Source organism: Pteropus medius, unplaced genomic scaffold, assembly GCF_902729225.1.
Source record: "Pteropus medius unplaced genomic scaffold, Ma_sr-lr_union100, whole genome shotgun sequence".
Classification (NCBI taxonomy): domain Eukaryota; kingdom Metazoa; phylum Chordata; class Mammalia; order Chiroptera; family Pteropodidae; genus Pteropus; species Pteropus medius.
The window spans coordinates 89,232-102,213 of record NW_024352614.1 but is presented as its reverse complement, the minus strand read 5'-3'; the positions used below and the strand labels follow the sequence as shown (position 1 = coordinate 102,213).

At 39.4% G+C, this 12,982-nt stretch overlaps 1 protein-coding gene across 1 annotated transcript in view; it reads left to right on the top strand.

Annotated features, from left to right (window-relative positions):
* Positions 1–12,982, top strand: part of LOC120589495 (complement receptor type 2-like) — a 124,281-nt gene that overhangs the window by 70,798 nt on the left and 40,501 nt on the right. Inside the window, exons 21-26 of the mRNA XM_039847009.1 lie at positions 1,282–1,367; positions 6,012–6,404; positions 8,506–8,682; positions 8,776–8,878; positions 9,912–9,997; positions 11,899–12,117. Coding sequence (XP_039702943.1) covers positions 1,282–1,367; positions 6,012–6,404; positions 8,506–8,682; positions 8,776–8,878; positions 9,912–9,997; positions 11,899–12,117 — 1,064 coding nt within the window. The remainder of the gene's footprint in view (positions 1–1,281; positions 1,368–6,011; positions 6,405–8,505; positions 8,683–8,775; positions 8,879–9,911; positions 9,998–11,898; positions 12,118–12,982) is intronic.

The window sequence follows — 12,982 nt, the reverse complement described above, 5'->3', positions numbered from 1 at the left end:
GTGGGCCCTATTCTGCCTAGAGTGTCACTGTCAGCAGAGCCTGGTTGGCAAGATCTAAACAGCAGCAAGAAGCCCCCTTTACTATTATCAGGGATGCCAGAGGCTCAGTGTCCTCCACGAAGCACTGGAAAGCGACCTGAGGCCAGTGTCTCTCGACTCTACACCCATGGCAGTGAGTTTCCAACCCAGCATCAGAAAGTGAACCAAACTTAGGGTCTCTTGATCCTCCATCCAGTGGAAGTAATGCTCCTAGATCCAAGCCTCCTGGTCCTCTACCCAGCAGCAAAAGACAACCTAGGTAGATGCCTTGTTCCCCTGTTGGCACCAACACTGATAAGTCGGAAGTCCGCCCTTCCCAGGTAGCCAGAGAACAGGCCAGATGGACAGAGTTTACTCTCCAGCCCAAGAGTTGAACACCCCCCATTCTTCACCAAGTGACACCAGGAAGCCCAGGGAAGCACCTTCACTGTCACAGGCAGCTCAGCAGGGACCCATCGAGAACTTAAGTGGAGCCAGAAGAATGAAGCAGACCAGATTGGGACTGCAAGGCTCAGAAGACGAAATTGTCATTGGAACTAAAGCCTACAAAAGTAGGCCAGAATCTACACATTAACCTAAATAACATCCACTGCTGTCTCACTTTTCATTTAATCTCCATTTGGCCCCATTTTGCTGTTTGAATAGAGTTTGTGGTGCCATATTTTCTTTTATGTTTATAAGGCAGCATTCTAGCTATATCAAATAACACTTGACTATTATTTGAAATCATTTGTCTTAATTTGTAGCAGTATCAAGTTTGACCCTACTTTACACCAATTCTCATGAATGGTTCAGCCCAGCATTCCATCATTATAGAGAGTGTCTGTTGAAGTAAATATAAATGTCATTAATTTTTCCAAACTTTATGGCACACTTTGACCAGTTTGTGGCATACTGATTGAGAATTTTTGCCTTTAACATTTAAATTCTGAAATTAGTGTTCAACTTTTCTTCTGCTTAGATTTCCTTTGGTTCTAGTTTGATGAATCTATTCGCCTTAGATTTATATAAAAATTTGCCTTAACCTAATAAAGAAGAGAGATCCTATCCAGTTTAGAAGGTATAAAGAAGAAAATTTAAAAGTCCAAATATAGACATAAAATTTGAGAACGTGATTGTACTTTGACAAATGGAAATTATCCTTTTGAATTCTCTAAGATTGTAATCTCCTGTAAGCAACAATTTAAGCAGGAATATTACCTGTGTATTTAGAATATAATATTCATTATTCTTTGCCTCTAGATACCGACTAATTGGTGAGTCCTCTACCACATGCATCATCTCAGGCAATACTGTCATCTGGGATAATGAGGTACCTGTTTGTGAGAGTAAGTTGAAATATTCTTTCTGTTACCTTTACCAATAGATTCTAAGTTTCCGCCTGGAGTTATAAAAATCTAAATCGAATTCTTTTTGTACAATCTGTCCTCAGATAGTTGAAAATAGCTGTACCATTCTCAAAAATATCTGTGGGTTTCCTGGAAACAGTTTCCTTAATTTCTTCCTTATCCTGGGATGTTAATTTTCAGAATGTGGGCACTTAAATGTATAAAAGCCTCCAAACTTTATTTTTACTTTATTTAATTTGGAATTATGTTGATTCTGCCATCCCCAGTATAATAATCATTTTGCTTGGCATAGAAGTGAAAACTTTTAAATTGATATTCTCCAAGGATGAATCAACATTCTCATGTACTGAGTAGTCAACAAATCCTCTTGAAAGGCATCATGCACTATAAGCCTCAAAAGTGGGCATGTATTTTAATCCACTTCTCATAATTCATACTTAGGAAATAAACACAAAGTTTTGCAAGTTCACTGTAAACTTTTCATTGTAGCATTCTTTATAATAACAAAGTTGTTCAAGTAAACTAAACGCACTACATGTTTCAAAATATGGTTTAGAAATAATATACTGGAAGGAAAGAAACATGATAAAAATGACTATATAAAATTCTCTCTATGGCCATGTTACCCTGAACAAGCCCGATCCCATCTGATCTCAGAAGCTAAGCAGTGTGTCAGGCCTGGTTAGTACTTGGATGGGAGATCACCTAGGAAATCCAGGTATTGTAAGTGTAAAATATTTTTAAAATAAGGGATTGTAAACTGACAAGATCCTTGCAATCTGTGAAGTCAAGCAAAGGTTGCCTCACCTAAAAAAACAAAAAAAACAAAAAATTCTCTGAGAAACATAAAACAGCCATGCAGAATTATAATAAATACATCCATACTTTGGAATATTATTAAGCTGTAAAAGAAAGATATCATGAAGAAGCACTTAATGACATACAGAGATGTTTACTGTATACATTTCATGTAAAGAAAAGTCAGATCACATAATATGTATGGTAAGATCTGATTTTATTAAAAGATAATATATCTATAACTATTTCTATAATTTCATCTTTATCTCTAATTCTGTAACCTTTTCTATATCCAAACCTGGTAAATGGCTTTAAGCCTCCTTGGTGAAGGTTAGGAGGCAAACTTACATATACGTTTTGGCTGTGTAGCAGGTACTTCCTCAAGAAGATCCAATCCCCCTTTTATTCAAGCTCCTCTGTGTCTGCAATCTAGTTCTCAAGTCTTGGAATTGGCCAATGAATAATCACAACTCTTTTGCAGTGTTTCAAGTCAGACTTCTAGTCACTAGACCTAGATCTTATCTGCTTATACAAATCAAATAACATTTTAGTCCATTATTAATCTACTTCACTTTTTGAGATTCCATGATTAATTAACTGATGTCAAAGATCTCTGCAGACAAATCATTCTGATTTCTGTTTTAATAGTCTCTGGCAATTAAGTGCTGCCACTTGGTCTCTGCCATCTTGAGTTCCTTTCATGCCCCTTGAATTCAGGGAACCCAGTTCAATAGCAGTGATTCCCACTGTTATTCCTGGCCTACAGAGAATAGCCATCACAGAGCTCTTCAAAGATGCTGAAACTACTGCACGAATGTATTTCTCAAAGTATTGGGGGAAAGATCGCTCTTTCAACCCCAATCCCCCGCTCCCATGGACTTAAGGAGTGGATGAACATGTCTGACATAATAACTCTGCTCTAGCATTCTCAGTTTCTAAATCTAAGCCACAGGATTGCTCCCTCTGCTGTACATTAATAAAATGCTGGTGTTTCAATTCCATTATAGGCCACACTCAAACTAACTCGTTTTTTGTTGCATTTTGCACTATTCCACAGGTTATAATTTTTATTCTCCCCACTCCACCCCCTAGTTCTGTCAGGACCTAAATCTGGCCAAGGGACTAGAAAGGATGTGAAGTGGTAGGAGTAGGTTCTAAGGACAACATCCGTCCTTGCAATTTGCATTGTCAGATTTAGTAAATAAGAATACAAGATTCCTGTTAAATTTGAATTTCTGATAAGCAACAAATATTTTTTCAGTATAAATATGTGCCATGCGATTTGCGGATGTACTTATAAATTTGTTGTTATTTTGCTGAAATTCAAATTTAATGGGACTACCCATATTTCCTCTGGCAACCTTATCAGGGAAGCTACCTTCAGCAGAGGCCATTATAGTTTCTTCATGCAGGGAGATACGACCTCCTCAGACAGAGGAGGAAGTGATGCTTCTAGCAAAAGAGGCTCAGCTGAATTTCCAGGTTCAAGGTATTCAACTTCATTTGGATCTGTCTATATATCTCCATTCAGTTTTCAGAGTCCTCTTACAATCAGTGCTACAATTTTAGCGTAAGAAACCCTGTGAAGAAATCGAGACTTCAATTTGCATTGGAATTCGGCCACGAGATTAGATGTTGGATTTGTTTTTCAGGAATCTTGGCTCTATGGCTACAGAACATAAGTGTTTCTTTTAGGGCAGATATAGAAGCTTTTAGATCCAGACTTTGAGCAAGAATTTAAAACTTCGAACTCATGATTTTCATTCTCTTAAGTTCTACGGTACATTTAGAAGGAAACAACCAACGCCTTTATGTGCCTTTCTTAAAATGGTCTAAGACAGCAACCACTTGGTCGCTCAAAGCCTTGTTCCTATTGCTTATGTCTATAGGTGGTAGCTATGATTTTTTGTCCCTGTGATTCAGGGAAGGGCAAATTTCCCCCAAGTGGGCCTGCACCAAGAGAGAGGGTTCTTTGAGCACAAGAAAGAATTTAAACGCACGCCAGAGTTAGAGTCAAAAGAAAAGTTTATTAGAGAAGGGGTAACACTCCACAGACAGAGCGTGGACTCCTCTCAGAGTCAGAGAGTGAGAGAATCTGAGAAAGACTCAGAGGGACACCGAGAGAGACAGAGACAGTGACAGTGAGAGGGACAGAGTAAGGACACTGAGAGAAATCCCAAGTGTTCAAGTGTTCAGGAATCAAGTTTACGTATCATTCTTTAGTTTCTCTGAATTACGGTTTAAAGACTTTGCTTTCCCATCTTCCTTTGATGATATAGACGTACATCGTGCAAAGATAAGAATATGTAGCATGATAGCCTGCTGGCAATTCCCAGCCTTTGATCCACAGGTTCCCCATGACTTTAGCTGTAAGGAATGAATGATTTTATCTTGTGTAGGGCAAGACCTAAAGTCTCTGTTTTCTTGTTTTCCCTTCCTGGTGTGGGGAAATGGTCTGTTAGCAATCCCAGCAGAAATATTCCTTTGTTCTGCAGGTTTCCTTGTGGTCTGGCTGTAGGGCTGATCAGCATGTTTCAAGCTCTGAATATAGTTTGATTTAACATTTAAAATGTGTTACCTGCGTGCCATCAACTAATTGTGTGGGATAAATTTTGGTCCAAATATGGAAGCAGAATTACTATCAGTGTTATGAAATAAGAAATTTGTTATGGAGTTAGACCCTGTTGTGTGAGGAGCTGCTCTAAAAAGATCAGAAAAATCACTAACCACGTGCCTGGAAGTTGGTGCTTTCAAGAAGCTAAGCACATCTGGCTGCGGGAGTAGAATGGTGGAGAGGGTTGGTGGAGAAAGCTGTTCAAAGGACTGTTGGCTCTTCATGGCTGCCGCTTCTGTAAGTCTACAGTGACACACCTGAGACTGGTTTGGAATCACTGTAGGTGAGCAGGACCAGCATGTGAGGAGAGCTGGAGGCAAAAATAGGGAGAGTAGCAACAAACTGAAATCCACAGCTGCTCCACATCTGTCCCCTTGCCACCTCAAACCAAGGATGGCCTTCAGAAGGGATTGGCTGTTTCTTCACTTCTACCTCCCGAATTCTATGCCAATTTCTCAAGCTCTAACCTTAACCTAGAGCCGCACAGGCAAAGTAAGTCTGGGAAACCTAGTGCTGGTTTAGCCTGAATGACATTATATGAAACCACTAGATAATTATCTTTCATTTTCCTCCCTTTCCCTTTCTCCCTCTTTTTTCGTCTCTCCTTCCTCCTTACTTCCTCCTCCCTGCCTCTCCCCTTTGCTAAATTTCCATACCTTTTAGAATGAATATTGGTATATTGTATTTTTATTTATATAATTTAGATTTTCAAAATGTTTAACATACAGTAGTCTATAGTTTCATGAATATTCACATATATACAAATATATTCAAATTAAATTTACTACTGTTGTACATCTGTGTTGTCTCTCTTCCCTCACACCTTTTACTTAGCAAGGGTTTTTTAAAAATATTTTTAAAGCTATATTCAGTTAATAACAAAAATGAAAATTAAAAAGGCACATGGAAAAGAGTAAGGAGAAAACCAAGTGAACTATGATATAACTCTCTAATCAAAGAGTTATTTACAATGAAAAGAATGTGAATTGAATTAATAAATACAGATGTTTAGAGGAAATAATAGAAGTAGAAAAGGCGGAACACAGGCTATTATGCTCACCTAAATTACAACTTTGTAAAACTTAATCTACATGTTAGCAAAGATTAAAAAGAAATAATAAATGTAAAAACACTTACAACTTAGTGACAATGGATTTCTCTCACTAGTTATTTTAATTCACTATTGTTTAAGTTGTTGTCCCTTTTCCCAGGTATTCTTTGTAAGCCGCCGCCAGCCATTGCTAATGGAGATTTCTTCAACAGAGAGTATTTTCATTATGGAGCAGTGGTGACCTACCGCTGCAAACTTGGACAGAGAGGGAAAAAGCTGTTCGACCTTGTGGGCAAGGCATCGATACACTGCACCAGCAAAGACAACCGAGTCGGCATCTGGAGCGGACCTCCCCCTCAGTGCATCGTACCCAACAAATGCACGCCCCCAGACGTCGAAAATGGAATAAGGGTGTCTGAGAACAGAAGCTTGTTTTCCTTAAATGAAGTTGTGAGGTTTAGGTGTCAGGCTGGCTTTGTCATGAAAGGACCCTCCAGTGTGCGATGCCAAGCCCAAAATAAATGGGAACCGGGGTTGCCCAGCTGCTCCAGGGGTGAGTCTGACTGAGGCCTTGAAGGGGCCTACAGAGGGCATGAGTTTTAGGAGGATAAGGAGGTCAGCATTTGTTCTGGTGGAAAGATGTGTAGTGAGCAGTGTGACTGAGTAAATTTTCTTGGGAGAGAACACGATATAAAGAAGGTGTGTGTAAGTGTGTATGTGCATGTGTGTGTGATAAATGGGGAAGCAGAGCTCAATCTGGACACAGAATATGAATTGTGTCCTCCGGATTCTTGTAAACAGAAGTTCTCTGTACACATCACTACTTCCATACTCCATCATCAATCAGTTACTTGGGAGTACGATAATTGCTAACATGTGCTGAGTCAATTCCCTGGTCAGTTAACATAACACAGGCTATGTGAGCACTTATTTAATGCTGAAAACAAAGGTATAAGGTAGTCATTACTACTTTTTCCATGTTTTACAGATAAAATCAGTCTTAGAAAGGTTAGATAACTTGCCAAGATTAAACAGATACTAACTTCCAGACTGAAGACTGGAACACAAGTCTGCCTGACTCCAGACCCGTCGACATCAAAAACCACTCTAGATGTTTCAAGGAGTGAGAAACTTAGTGTCCATGACAAGATACAAGGATGTTGGAGGGGCAGTTAGAGCAAAAGGAGGAAGGCAGTGTTACCAGAGAGCGAGAAGCTGCCGTTCTTCCAGGTCTAGGGCACAGGCATGCACACTCACTCCTGAAACTGTCACAGAGAGCACAAGCATCTCTTCTAATGCCCCTAAAGATGCAGGAGCTGCCACTGCTGCCAGTATATGGCTGAGACGGCTGGAGCCAAAATCATGGTATTGCTAGAAGTGAAGTTGCCGCTGCTAAGCAAGAGCCATCGACACTGCCATTTCCTGAGCCTCCTCTAGAGGAAGAATGGCTTTTATTATCTCCCCCCTTTTAGTTCGTTACATATGCCAAATATTGACAGAGCTTAACCAGAACCCAGATGGCCAGGAAGATAAAGAGTTGTAGTGTGCAGGCTTCCAGCCCCAAGAATCAAAGACAATGCAGAGGTGTTGGCTTTGTCGATAGAAATTTAAGCAACACAGCACTTAAAAATCACATCATTGTGCATTTATCAATCAAGGGAGGCAGTGGGTAATGAGCCCTGAACATAGGCGTTTTAATATCAGAGTATTTACAAAGTCCTCGAGGGGGTCATCTGTTCTAGTCCAGTCCCCCCTGTTATGCTTGAGAAAGCCCAAGTCCAAAGAGGGGAACTGACCTGCTCTAAGCCAAAAGGAAATTATTTTAAGTTTTACTACAATTTTATAAAATTTAGTTGAGACTCGAGTGCATTCTGATCCTGAGTTCAAACCAACTGTTTAAAAAGATCATCACAGACTCAGTTACAATATGCTATATGCAATATGCACTCTCATTAGGAGGACTGTAGCTTTTTTTAAGAAGATGTCGTTCAGTGGTTGCAGATCTTTTCATTGAAATAAAATGAATATTTGAGCAACACCTTGATATACAGAGTGTAGAGAGGAAACTCATAGTTCTCTTCCAACCCATGTCAGGTGACCACTGAGAGAGGAGTTGCAAGGGGGCGAGAAGAGATATTGAATTCTGTTTGGTGCACTAGGGTGTGATTGGTGATTGGCAAATCAATTAGATGAGACTTGGGCACAATATTCCTTATTGCCTAAAATGTGGATAATTAATTGACAATGCCTTTTCAGAAGGTAGTTCGAAGTTATAAAACTCCTTCAATCTTAACAATTGTGTACCAGGTGGCCAGTAATAGAAAGTATTCTAAAAGAGAACTATCTGCTGTGTAATCTTAGGTGAGTACTTTAGATGACAGACAGTGGAATCAAGGAGATCTCAGTTTTGGTCACAGTTCTGCAGTGTATCAGTTCCGTGGCTTTGGGCTAGCCACTTCCTCTCTCTGTGTCTCTCTGTGTCTCTGTCTGTCTGTCTTTCTCTCCCTCTCTAATTTTGCCGATAATATAATGAGGGTGTTAGTCTACCCGATTTATATAGCATATAGACTCATAGTTATGATTCTGTTCGCCAATTTAGCACCGAGGAAAAGTTATTTTCACACAACTAACAACACGTGGTTCTCTTTTCCAAGTATGTCAGCCACCTCCAGAAATTCTGCATGGTAAGCACACTCTGAGCAACGAGGAGGACTTTTCCCCCGGACAGGAAGTGTTCTACAGCTGTGAACCGGGCTACGATCTCCGAGGGGCTGCTTCTCTGCGCTGTACACCCCAAGGAGACTGGAGCCCAGCAGCCCCCAGGTGTACAGGTGCCTACACTGTCGTCTGGTTTGACATTTTTACCTTTTGTGGCTATTCTCCACATGCCAGTGTTATTTCTGTTTGTTTTTCTTTTACTCCAGTGAAATCGTGTGATAACTTCCTAGACCAACTCCCTAATGGCCGTGTGCTCTTTCCACTTAATCTGGAGCTTGGGGCAAAAGTGTCCTTCTTCTGTAACGAAGGGTGAGTATGAATTTCCCTGGCCCACTGGACACAGAAATCAAAGTTAGAAGTTAATTCAAAAAGGGAAGGTGTGGGTAAAAAAAAATTCAGGGACATTAAATTTTGGAAGTATATATGGGAAGTAAGAGTATAAAGCAAATAGAACTAATAATATGACACATGAAGGAAAAACTGGGACACGTATTAAATGGAAAGTTCCAAGACCAATATGACTACTGGTTATGAATACATATAGGTGACACATTAAGTGAAAAACATCATATCTTCCAAGCGGAAAAGAATAAGAGTAATTTGAAGAGCCCAGAAGTTAGATTTATAATAGAAGTAAAAGTTCGAAAATAATAATTTCTTAACCAATTATATATCTTCTAGTTAGTAATGGGCTAAGGGTTTTGAATTAGGATCATGGGGGCTGAGGTTAGTGTTTCGGTAAGGTTATTAACCTGTTTATGTGAATCTAGTGCTCTTCATGGTTTGCACGTCTCTACACAGGAAGCATCAAGCATGAATTTGCTCTTCAATAGCCCAACATGCTGTTTGAGCCATCTTCACAACCATCACAAATGCAGAGGCAAAAGAACAATCTTTGTTCCTTCTCTAGTTATTCTCTGTTTTTGCAGTCCAAACTGGGTGCCGTTTTACTTGTTGTTCCAGTGTCAGCCTTAGGAGAATGTTACATTAGAAGACTGGGTTTCCCATAATACAATAAGTAGATTTATCATGTCAATCATAGGATGATCAGCTAGAGAATCCGTTCTCTGGGTCTGAGTCCAGTGTCAAGGAGATGACAGTTATACTATGACTGCTTTCTTCAACACAGGCTGGGACTATGTATTATGTGACCAAGTTACTGTGCTTTACCGTCCTACCTTAAAGGAAGCTGTGACTTCGTCAGAGCGACATGGCCTCTGAACCTCTGCTTCCTGTTGATTTCAGGTCCTCAAAATGTTGAGATTTTGCAGGGCCCAAGATTGCAAACTAATGGCATTTGGGCTGAAACGTCTTACCTATTCACTACCATTTTCCTCTTTAGATTCCAGTTAAAAGGCAATTCTGCCAGTCATTGTGTCTTGGTTGGAATGGAAATCCTTTGGAACAGCAGTGCTCCTGTTTGTGAACGTGAGTAGAAGGAAGGACACTTTAGGCCAAACTCACGCCTTAATCTGTTGTGTACTTTGACCTGTAGCTTCCCCTGTTGTTGTTCTCGTATTTTCTAATCTGAATTATTGAGAAGTTGTTGCCATTGTAATAGTATTTATTTGTGATCAATTTGGTTTTGTGCACTTCAATGTGCATTATGTGTTTGGGGAACCATTGGCTCGGTCTCTGTTATTTGAATTCTGTGTTCTATGTAATGAGTACTGCAGTAGTTTGCCTCTAGGTCAGGAGAGATTAGATAATGTGAAGCTTTTCTTCTTCCTTCCTTCCTTTCTTCCTTCCTTCCTTCCTTCCTTCCTTCCTTCCTTCCTTCCTTCTTTCCTTCCCTCTTTCCTGTCTTCCTTTCTTCTTTCTTTTTTTCCTTCCTTCTTTCCATCTTTCTTGTATTTTTTTTCCTACCAGCAAGGTGCAATCTTTCTACAAGTTTTCTATTTGCTAGTATATAAATGTGAAACATTCATTCATTCAATCGATTATTTACTGAGCACATACTATGTGTTTGATGTTCTTCTATTCACTTGTGGTATAGCAGTTAACAAGATAAGTTAATTCCCTGTCCCCATGTTATTTATATTGAAGTGGGCAGATGGTCAGGAAAAACGATAAACAAATAAATGTTATAGAAATGATGGATCAGAGTCATTCAGGAATGAGGGAAAAGTGGGGAGCAACATTTTCAGGGTAAGCACTACAAGACTCCTTAAGCTCTCAAAACATGTACCTAAATTAATTATGCTGAAAAATTTAGAAAAAAATAGCTGATTAAAAAAATGAGTCTCCTATGTGCAGCATCACTAGTAATTTCTCCTAGTCTATCCATTTATATTTTCCCCCGTGAAAGACAGGACTTTGCTTCATCTCTTGATCCTAACGGTTGGAAAATACATATTTTTGAAACAATCCAATTTTACTACAATGTTTATGTTGCTAGAAATCTACTCGGACATCATAATGTGCTTTTAATAGTAACACTTATGAGAACATACTTATATATAGACTACTGCTATACAAGAAACACAGTGTTCCTAGATGTAACATGACAGGTGGCTGTCCTACTGGCACGCATTATAGTTCAGTTATTGATTGGATTTTCTTATTTTTCATGACTCTTACTAGTTGATGTATTTTCTTCCAAACCCCAAGCCAAGGTAGAAATGCCAGTTAGAAGTGAGGAAGGGACTGTTTTAAATAGACAAGCAGATACTGGATAGAAGTAAAAATTTGAGGCCTGACAAAAAGCAAAGAAGAAAAATAAAACATAAATCCGTACATTTTAATAAACAATGCAGTTCTAATCACTAGAGTTTCGATTCATTGTGTCAGCACTACTATCATAATCCAGACTGATGGCCAGTATCAATAAGTTATCAAGGAAAGTTTTCATATCTTTAAGGTGATTACTGTGCGTGGAATACATGATAGAAATACTTACCGAGAATTTGAGCTCCTTGGAGGACAATGACTTTATCTGTGCTCTCTACCACTATATACCCAGGCCCTGATGAGTGGCCAACCCAAAATAAGTACTCAACTAATATTTATTGAGCAAATGAATGAGTTACCCACCGAATGGTTACTTTTCTTCCTTAAAAGTTTCAGTGCTTATCTAAGGATATTAAGATTTTATTTTCTGGAAAATTTAACTACCTGGAAGAGTCAAGATCAGCACATTTCTTTTGTACTTTTTCAATAAAACACACAATTAAGGTCTCGTTTTGTTTAGTCCATCTCATCAAAGGCCTCCACCAAAGGTATAGTGCCATAACTGTTTTTTAGGTAGCACCAATCATAGCACCTATGACTGTAGAATACCTCTGGTGAAAACTCCTCAGTGAAACTTAGAGCTCTTGCCTTCTTTCCAGAAATCCTGTGTCCAAATCCTCCAGATATCCTGAATGGAAGACACACAGGAAAACCTCTGGAAGTCTTTACTTTTGGGAAAGAAGTAACTTACACATGTGACCACCACCCAGACAGAGGGGTGACCTTCAACCTCTCTGGGGAGAGCACCATCCGCTGCACAAGTGACAGTCAAGGGAATGGGATCTGGAGCAGCCCTGCCCCTCGCTGTGGACTTCCAGGTGAGTGCACACTACCCCACATTCCAAATGACTTCAGAATATTTAAAGCAGAACTTCCACATTTTTTCAATGACAGTTTTATGTTTATTTATGCACTTGACACAATTAAGTGCCAAATCAGTGATTAGTGATTTTTTTATTAAAAATTATTGGGGTGACATTCATAAAATCAAGTAAGTTTCAAGTGTATAATTCAACAGTATGCCATATGTATATTCTGCATTGTGTGTTCGCCACCCGAAGTCAGATTTCCTTCCATCACCAAATATTTGACCTCTTTTACCCCTATCTACCTCTGCCCTCCCCGCTTCACCTGGAATAAATGGTTTTAAGATATGTCGACATATACAATTCTGACAACTTTTGCGGCTAGAAGGCTGATGAAAAGAGAGGGCGTGGGTGGGTGATGGTTCTAATTCTCACTAAGATTGAAAGGAAAATGTTTTCAAAGCATAGGAGTTGAAAGCAAATACCTATGAACCTTAACCAACAGTGATACCATCTTCACAGGTTTTGGAGGAAAGCATAGGCCAGTAGAGAACAAAGCTAGGCAAAATAGCTTTTAAGTATCTTTTTGGCCTGGGACCCCTGTGCATTCTGTATGAAAGCTATGTTTCACTGTAGATGAACCACGAAGATTTCTTTGGCCAGTTTGGACTAAGATGTAAATTAAAATAAGGCGTACTTCTTAGCCCACGTTAATTTTAGCTATCGAAGTCTTCCCACTGTGGTAGAAAGAAAAAGCCAAGACATATATGAACTCAAGAGAAAATGCTAAATGAAGAGAATGTGTATTTCTAAGGTCTGGAGAAGTCTCCTTAAAACACCAAACTCCCCTAAGACATCCACCCTCAGAAAGTGAAGA